The sequence below is a fragment of the Neomonachus schauinslandi genome, chromosome 10 (genome assembly GCF_002201575.2).
Source record: "Neomonachus schauinslandi chromosome 10, ASM220157v2, whole genome shotgun sequence".
NCBI lineage: Eukaryota > Metazoa > Chordata > Mammalia > Carnivora > Phocidae > Neomonachus > Neomonachus schauinslandi.
This window is the reverse complement of record NC_058412.1, coordinates 109,165,532-109,175,098: the sequence shown is the minus strand read 5'-3', so window position 1 is coordinate 109,175,098 and position 9,567 is coordinate 109,165,532. Positions and strand designations below refer to the sequence as shown.

The following is a 9,567-nucleotide window of genomic DNA, read 5'->3' as shown; positions in this document are numbered from 1 at the left end:
GGTTGGGCGACTGCCTTCGGCTCCGGTCATGATCCTGGAGTCCCTGGATCGAATCCCTGGATCGAGTCCCGCATCGGGCTCCCTGCTCCTCCCTCTGACCCTCCCCCCTCTCATGTGCTCTCTCTCTCTCTCTCATTCTCTGTCTCTTAAATAAATAAATAAAATCTTTAAAAAAAAAAAAAAAGCTGTTCTAGTTAAGGAGAGGGCCCAGAGCCCCAACCCTCACAGCATCCCCAGGACTCCCAAGTGGGTATACGTAGAAAAGACTGGTCTGTGAGAGTTCCCTGATCCACCACTTTGATAAGTCTGTGTTTTAAAATGAGCTCAGTGTCATTTATAAAGGGGGTAATGAATGATCACACATATGAAAAGCAAGAAGAGTCACTAAAATGGACCTTTAATGATTTTATTTGGACTAAGAGACTATCCGTGATTCTTATTTTTCCACTTTTCATAGTTTTCCCAGTGAATGTGAAGTACATTTACGGTTGAGGATTTTAAAATTACCAGTAGTGAGATATTTAAGGTCTTCCCCAAAATGCTCCAAAGAAAAGGACGGTATAACTGTATTGTTTTATTTGCGTATGTGTAGCCTGACTTGTTCTGCAAACATGGAACAAATTCATTGAGCAGCTACTGAGAGCCTAGCATATGCAGGCAGCATGCGAGGCGTGCGGAGACAAAGGTGAACAGAGGCAGCCCCCGCCCACAAATAGCTGTGGAGGAAATTGAGCCAGATGCCAGCAAAGACAGGCCGTAACCCATCTCCTACTCACTCACAAGGACAGAAATGGGGGTGCCACTGCAGATTCAGAGGACCAAGAGGAAAGGGATGGAAGGATGCAGTGGCCTGAGCTCTAGTGAAGCACCACAGCCGGCTGGCATGTCAGTGGGGTTCAGTTTTTCTGGATTAGCTATCTGACATATGTAAGCATCTCTACGAGGTAGAAACACCCCAAGGGGGCAAAGGAGGGGAGAAAAGGAATTGGAGCAAAGACATTCCTCTCTTTCCACCATGCCATTAAATGTTTTGTGTAGCTGAGGTGATGGTCAGAGCTCTTCAGAGATCTTGTCATGTGTGGCAACTTAGACTGTAGATAAGTAACACGAAAGGTTAAGTGATTATGTCAGTACAGGAATTAAGTTTTTAAATATACAGTTGACTCTTGAGCAACACAGGGACTAGGGGCACTGACCGCCAGCCCCCTCTTTCTATCTTGTACAGTTACAAATCTGCATATATCACAGGGATGAAAGCTGCAGTGTAGGGAATATAGTCAGTGGTATGGTGGTAGTGTTCTGTGGTGACACATGATGGTAGCTAAGCTGGTGGTGAGCATAGTATAATCTATAGACTTGCGGAGTTACTGTATTGTACACCTGAAATGCATGTAACATTGTGTGTCAACTGTACTTCAGTTAAAAAAAAAAAAATCCATGTAGGGGCGCCTGGGTGGTTCATTCGGTTAAGCGACTGCCTTCGGCTCGGGTCATGATCCCAGGGTCCTGGAATTGAGTCCCGCGTCAGGCTCGTTGCCCAGTGGGGAGTCTGCTTCTCCCTCTCCCACGCCCTCTACTTGTGTTCTCCCTCTCTCAAATAAATAACATCTTTAAAGAAAATTTGTGTATAACTTTTGACTTATCAAAAATGTAATTAACTGGGGCTCCTGGGTGGCTCAGTCGTTAAGCGTCTGCCTTCGGCTCAGGTCATGATCCCAGGGTCCTGGGATTGAGCCCCGCATTGGGCTCCCTGCTCAGCGGGAAAGCCTGCTTCTCCCTCTCCCACTCCCCCTGCTTGTGTTCCCTCTCTTGCTGTGTCTTTCTCTGTCAAATAAATAAATAAAATCTTAAAAAAAAAAAAAGTAATTAATTGTCTACTGCTGACCTGAAGATTGATCAATGACACTAACAGCACATATTTTACATGTTTTATGTATGATATACTGTGTTCTTACAATAAAGTAAACTAGAGAAAAGAAAATGTCATTAAGAAAATCGTAAGGAAGAGAAAATACATTTATACTACTGTACTGTATTTATCCAGAAGAGTCTGTGTATAAGTGGGCCCACACAGTTCAAATCCATGTTGTTCAAGGGTCAGCTGTAGACGTCCTAGTGAGGATCCTAGTGAAGTGAATTGGAGTGACATTAAGTAATGTAATGACACTCTGGGTTTTTGATACCTTGGAGATGAAGGTGTCCTGTAAGAGGTGCCTACCGTCAGAGGGGAGCAGGAGGCTCGAAGGACAGCCCCGCCTCTACCATATGTGATATTCCAAGCCCCTCCCCTCTCCCATTTGTCCCTCCAGGAGAAATGTGCCCAGTACTGGCCCTCTGATGGAGTGGTGTCCTACGGAGACATCACAGTGGAGCTGAAGAAAGAGGAGGAATGTGAGAGCTACACTGTCAGAGACCTCCTGGTCACCAACACCAGGGTAAGGTGGCTGGGGGTGCGGCTCCTCCCGCAGGGAAAAGCCAGGCCGCCCCGCATCTCTGATCGCCCTTCTTCCAAAGGAGAACAAAGGCCGGCAGATCCGGCAGTTCCACTTCCACGGCTGGCCTGAAGTGGGCATCCCCAGCGACGGGAAGGGCATGATCAGCATCATCGCGGCCGTGCAGAAGCAGCAACAGCAGTCGGGGAACCACCCCATCACCGTGCACTGCAGGTACCGCTCTCCCCAGCCCTCGGGGGGAAGGGAAGGCCATAAGAGGCAGGCAGGGGGAGCGACAGTGGGGAAAGCCAGACAAGAGCAGGCTACTGGGGAGCAGCACCTGGCAGTTGAGTTTGGTGGCCAGCACAGGGCCAGATAATGGGAGAGGGTTGTGGTGGTCAAACTTCGCATTAAGTGCTAGGGAACCAGTGACGTTAGAATATCGGGCAGGGGAGCATTTGGGATAGTGATGGGGTAGGGGCGAGCAGCAGAGGCGACTGACAGTGGAGAGACCAGTTGGACACTGTGGGGGTGAGGGTCTGGCCTCCTTAAGAAACACAGGAAAAGAGAAAAGGGCAACTATTTTGAGAAGAGTTTGAAGAAAAATGAGCAAGACTGAAAACATAGATGTGAAAGAGAAGAGGAATCAAGGCTGTAGGGTGTATCCCGAGTTTAAATCAGGGTTACTGGTAATGGTTGCTGTCACTGACAGAAGAAAGATGATAAGGGGACTCGTTTGGGGAGCAAAGGTGAATTTTGGGGGGCGTGTTGTTTGAGATTGCATTTTAGGGGGAAAAAACTTACCATGAGCTTGTATTGCTATTATAATTTGGGGGAAAAAAATTCTTAAAAGAGAAGGAAGAGTATATCATAAATCACTGCAAATTGGTTTTAAAAACAGAAAAATAAGCAAAGGAACTTCTAGGAATGTATCCAGTAAATGTGCGTCAACTGGCCAAAAGGAAATAGTCACCACGATTGAAGTACTACTTATAATAGTGAAAGATTATAAATTATCTAAACATATTAATAGGGGGCTGACTCAATAAGCTATGTTTATGGATCTCATGCTACAGAGCTACAAAAATTAATGAGTCTGCTTATATACTGGGTGTGGGTTAATCCTCTAGATGTATTGCTTTGTGAACAAAAGCAAATGGGAGATAGAGAAAGAACATGTGTTTCTGTTGGGGGGCTCCTGGCTGGCTCAGTGGATGAAATGTGCGACTCTTGATCTTGGGGTTGTGAGTTCGAGCTCTATGTGGGGTGTAGAGATCATTTAAATAAATAAAAGACTTTTAAAAAACAGAACATAATGTTTCTGTTGGTATATGCCTAAAAATATCTCTGGAAGGACAGGCAAGGACCCAAGGACATTGGTGCTTTCCCAGGAGGGCATCTGAAGGCGAATAAATGGAGTAGGAAGGAAACCTTTTCTTGTTTGGGATTGTTTTGAAATTTGAACTATGATAATTTATTGCCTATAGAAAAATAAAGCATTTAAAAAATATCTTTGGACAGTGAACACAAGAAGATGCTACACTTTACTAGTAATATTCTGAGAAATGAGAATGAAAACAATGCAGTGTGCTTTGTGCCCATTGGATTGGCAAAATTAAAAGAATTCCTTGGTGGTGCACCTGTCTGGCTCAGTCAGTAGAACACTCAACTCTTGGACTCGGGGTTGTCAGTTTGAGACCCACATTGGGGGTAGAGATTACTTTAAAAAAAAAATTAAACTAAAAATCTAAGAAAAGATTCCTTGGACTGCCCAGATAAATATTTCCTTCCCTACACTTTTTTCTTTCCCTTGGTCACCCTTTCTTGGCAAACCCCAGATTCTCTAGCTAGCCTGCATCTGCACTGTGCTGCTGAGTGTGGCTGAAGAGAAGCATCGGGTTACAGGCTTCAGTTTACATTCCTGACCACTGACCTCATGGTTGGCCCTTACTGCTGCCTTGCTATCCTTCTGCACCTTCCACTCTTCCAGACCACGGCTGGACATACTAGGGTGCAATGCCAAATCTGGCCTACCACCTGGTTTTGTGTGGGTCTGCAAGCTAAGAACTATTTTTATATTTTTAAGATTTTATTTATTTATTTATTTGCCAGAGAGAGAACAGCAGGGGGAATGGCAGGCAGAGAGAGAGCCCAGTGCAGGACTGGATCCGAGGACCCCGGGTTCATGACCTGAGCCAAAGGCAGCCACTTAACCGACTCTGCCACCCAGGTGTCCCCTGTTTTTACATTTTTAAATGGTTTTTTAAAAATCAAAAGACTATTTCATGACATGAAGATGGCGTGAAATTCAAATTTTGGTGTCTGTATATAAGGTTTTATTGGAACACAGCTATGCCCATTTGTGTGTGTATTTGCTGCTCTCATGCTCCAGCAACAGAATTGAGACCAGACGTGGAGCTCTCCGTGCCTCACACTGCTGCTCAGCACACAGGAAGTCAGAGTTGTACGGTTAGAACTGATTTTGTCTCTTCTCAGCAACACCCAGGATATTTCCTGTCTGGCCCTTTACAGAACAGCTTGCCAGCCTTTGTCCTAGATGATTATTTCACACCTCCTCTCAAACCTAGATACCATCAGCACCTCTTCTGTCCTCGTATTTGAGAGAGGATGGTGTTTTCTGTTTGTAAGAAAGGAGAAGCAATCAGAACTTCTGTGTGCTCCCAGCACATAGCTGCCTGTCTCCCTGCATTGGTGCTGTGGACCCTGCATCCCTCCTGTTCAGTGAATGAGTTGTCTGACCTCTCTCTGAAGCCAGTTCCATTAATCATCTATTGTTGTGTAATAATATTACCACAAACGTAGCATCTTAAAACAACACATTTATCTCACAGTCTCTCTGGTCAGAAATCTGAGCACATCTTAGGTGAGTCCTGCGCTTCAGGGTCTCACAAGACTCCAGTCAAGGTGTTAGCCAGGGCTGTGGTCCCATCTGAGGCTCGAATGGGAAGGATCCGTTTCTTTTTTTTTTTTTTTTTTTTTTAATTTGAGAAAGCGAGAGAGAGAACACAAGCAGAGAGAGTGGGAGAGGGAGAAGCATACTCCCCACTGAGCAGGGAACCCGATGTGGGGCTCCATCCCAGGACCCTGGGATCACAACCTGAGCTGAAGACAGACGCTTAACCAACTGGGCCACCCAGGCGCCCCAGGAAGGATCCATTTCTAAGCTCACTTGGTTTTTGGTAGCATTCAGTGCCCTGCGGGTTGCTGGGCTGAAGTTCCTTGCCACGTGGACCTTCCCAGTGTGGCTGCCTACCTCTTCTAAGCCAGCAAGAGAGTGTCTCCTTTCGAGACAGGCTTTATGATCCTATGTAGCATAATCACATACGTGTAGTTACATACATCTCATCCCCCTTGCTACTGTCTGTTGGTTAGAAGCACACACACATCCCACCCACACTCATGGGGAAGAGATTGCATAAGGGCATGAACACCAAGAGGCAGGGATCTGGGGGGCCATGGTAGGGCCTGTCTGCCACAGTCACCCTCCACTTGGATATCAATTCCATCCCCTTTTGTCTCCTCAGGGACCTGACTTCACTATCCTACATCATCAGGTTTTCCTCTGGATAACTACCATCTTCATGCACATGGGCTATAATTTCTCCCGTCTTAATATTTTAAAAACTCTTACCTCTCATTCCCCTCCAGGTACCCCTCTATTTCTCTGTTTTCCTTAATAGTAAAGTTTCTCAAGAAAGATTTGTCCAGACTAACTCCCCAGTTCCTCTCTTCCCATTCTCTCTTGAGCCCATTCTGGTTAACCTCTTCCCTCCACACTCCATTGCAACTGCCCCTGTGAGGGCTACCTGTGACCTCCACATTGCTGCGTCCAGAGATCCTTCTGTCTCCTTACCCTTGACCTTCATCAGTATCCAACACAGTTAACCAGTTGCTTCTCTGTGGAATGCTTTCAACATAGCTTCTCTCCTGGTTTATGTCCTCACTGGCTGATTCCTCTCCATCTGTGGTCCAGGGCCCAGATGGACCTCATTGTTGAATAATATCCACTCCCCCAGGCAGCCCATCTTGTCTCCTGGCTTTCGTACCAACTCCTGTGTCATTATCACCAGGTCACCCTCTCCCTAAACTCCAGATTTATGTGTCTAGTTACCTACTCAACATTTCCACTTTGGCATCTTCAGTTTTGGCATTTTCAAGTCCGGATCAGAACTTCTCGTCTTAATTCCTAAGTCTACTATTTGCCCAGCCTTCCCCCAGTCAGTAAGTGGCATTTCAGTCCCCCAGCTCTCTCAGATGAGAAGCCTTGGAGCCATACTGTTCTCCTCCTTATTTCCTCACATATGCACATGTAATGTTCGACCTTGCTCTACATGGAAAGTGGTTTCAGAATCAAGTATTTCTCACTCCCTCCACCAGCAACCCTCTGTCTGAGCCACCACCTCCTCTTCCCAGGAGTTATACTGGCCTCACGTGTTTCCCTGTCTCAACACAGCAGCCTGAGAGGTTCTTCTAAAAACTTCAGTCAGGCCACATCACTTAGCATCCTAACAACAGGGACGCCTGGGTGGCTCAGGCAGTTAAGTGACTGCCTTCGGTTCAGGTCGTGATCCCAGGGTACTGGGATCAAGTCCCACATCGGGCTCCTTGCTCAGTGGGGAGGCTGCTTCTCGCTCTGCCTGCTGAGTCTGCTCTGCCTGCTGCTCCCCCTGCTTATGTTCTCTATCTCTCTCTGACAAATAAGTAAATAAAATCTTAAAAAAAAAAAAAAAAAATCCTAACAACAGCTCATAAGGCCCAACTTGATCTGAGGGCTCTGACCTCACCCACCACTCTCCTTTCTTCCTTCATGTCCTTCCATCCGTCAGATTCAGCTACAGAGCTTCCGCACCTAGACATCCTGTCTTGTGCCTGAGATACTCCTCTCCAGACAGCTATTGGGCCTTGCCCTCACCTTCAGGTCTCTGCTCATGTGACACCCTATTAGAGAACCTTCCCTGACCACCCTGCCTAGAACCCCTATTCCTCTTTTTCCTTCCCACACTACATATTTTATTGTCTGGGGGTTTTGTTCCCCACCACAGCCCCTGCCACACATCAGGCACTCAGTAAGGGTCTGGTGAATCAACTGATAACATTGAACAGGGTGGATAGTGTCAGAGTCAGAGTCTGGATTCCTGGGACTTAGGAAGCAAATGAGAGGCATGGAAAAGAATCAGCGTGTGCGCACACACACACACACACACACTCTCTCTCTCCCTCTCTCTCTCTCTCTCTCTCTCTCTGCATAAGGGCAGGGTTTATCAGGAAAGGAAAGAGACTAGAATCCCAACATGAGTGAGCAGCAGATCAGGGCAATTCAGGAATATTTGTAGGTAGACAGCAAAGGCTCAGTGAGGTTCTTCATCACTGTCCTGTAGGCGAGCCCCTCAGCAGCCAAAGTGGAACGTACAGAAGGGGCAGCGGGGGTACCCCTTCCTCCCCAGAGCGGTGTGAGCATGGGGCTTATGGGGAGAGGAGCAAATGGGCCCTTGCCCTCACCCCAGCCCAGCATCTCCATTAGATGACAGCCCTTCCCATGAGCCCCAACCTCCACCTCGGCCTTTATGTGCTCACTGACACTGTCTTCACCTTATCAGCCCAGTGGGCTATAACAGATGTGTCTGCTCTATTACAGCGCAGGGGCAGGACGGACAGGGACCTTCTGTGCCCTAAGCACAGTCCTGGAACGGGTGAAAGCGGAGGGGATTTTGGATGTCTTCCAGACCGTCAAGAGCCTGCGGCTACAGAGGCCACACATGGTCCAGACACTGGTATGCTGCCCACACCACCACCCATCCACAGCCCTTCTCTTTCAGGGCCATCTCAAGGGGGAGGCTCTTCCAGGGGGCCCATCATTCCCCAAGGTACCCTAGATAGAATGAGCCTTGGTGACAGAGCAGAGGGGCACAGCCCTGTCACCAGTAAGAGTGGCCTCTCTGAAGGCTAGAAGGGGGTGCTGGGGTGCCCCACAGGGCTTTGCACTTCTCCATGGGTCCTGGGGTAGGAAGACTCAGGAGTGCCGCCTCTTCTACTCAGGCTCCTGACTGTCTCAGTGACCAGTAACCACTGGGTATGGGGACAAGCATCCAGAAGGGCCCTGGAACCTTGGAGAGCTAGACATGTCTGAGGGGAAAGAAAAATACATTTTAAGAGGTTTGGGAGTTGGTGAGGCTTTGAGAGCCAGGGCACCTGCAGCCTGGCAAGCATGGTGAGATGCGGGCCACGCAGAGTCATCTCCCTGCCTGCTTGGTCCGCCAGCCCAGTGCACTCACATCTGACTGCTGCAGGCCTAGGGCCACATCTTCCTCTCGGGTCCCCTCCATCTGGACAAAATTAGCTGTACTCAGCCCAGAAGGGGAATGCTGTCAGAACTTGGGTAGGCAGAGCGGGACTCAGGTACAAGTCCAAAAACATTCACTTCCCCTCAGGTTTCCATTTTTAAAAAAAAATAGGTCTGTCAGGAACTGCAGGTACCTTGTTGTCTTCAGTAACGCTGGTTTCTTCCCCTCCCTTTGCTCTGCAGGAACAGTATGAGTTCTGCTACAAGGTGGTGCAGGAATATATTGACGCATTCTCAGATTATGCCAACTTCAAGTAAGAGGTGATGAGATCGGTGGACAGGAAAATTGCCTTTAATATTTTGTAATATTCTGTTTTGTTAATATACCCAAAATTGTGTATATATCTTATAACTGTTTTAGAAATTGGTACATAGGCTTCTATTACCTATTAGGTGGAGATTTTATATGTAAATGTGTTAGCACTGATAGTCCTTTTTCCAATGTTTTATTGGGGAATTAAATAGTGTGATGTTTGGATTGATATCGTGAAATCCTCTGCCTGGAAATTGGGCTGTATTATTCTTTGGTTTAGACATCTTTTCCTAAAGAAGGAACACAAAATTAATTCCAGGTGGCTCAGCATCAACTAAGAAAAAAAAGCACAAAGTTCTCAGAGCTCTTGAGGAAGTTGGTTGTCCTGGTGCCCCCTCTCCCCCACCCCTTTCAGGCTGTTGTTCCCTCCCTGCTCTGTAAATAATCCCTCCCCTCCCCAGCCTCCCCCCATCACCACCACAACCCACTGTGGGGAGTAAAGGGACCAGAGCGGTATCTCT

General features: G+C 47.3%; 1 protein-coding gene across 3 annotated transcripts in view; it reads left to right on the top strand.

Moving 5' to 3' along the window:
- Positions 1-9,275, top strand: part of PTPRA (protein tyrosine phosphatase receptor type A) — a 157,711-nt gene extending 148,436 nt beyond the window's left edge. For all 3 annotated transcript variants that reach the window (XM_021689138.1, XM_021689139.2, XM_021689137.2), the window contains 4 exons: positions 2,310-2,435; positions 2,515-2,666; positions 8,089-8,224; positions 8,977-9,275. In XM_021689138.1, the coding sequence (XP_021544813.1) occupies positions 2,310-2,435; positions 2,515-2,666; positions 8,089-8,224; positions 8,977-9,051 (489 nt within the window). In that variant the 3' untranslated portion in view covers positions 9,052-9,275. The remainder of the gene's footprint in view (positions 1-2,309; positions 2,436-2,514; positions 2,667-8,088; positions 8,225-8,976) is intronic.
- Positions 9,276-9,567: the final 292 nt, after the last annotated feature.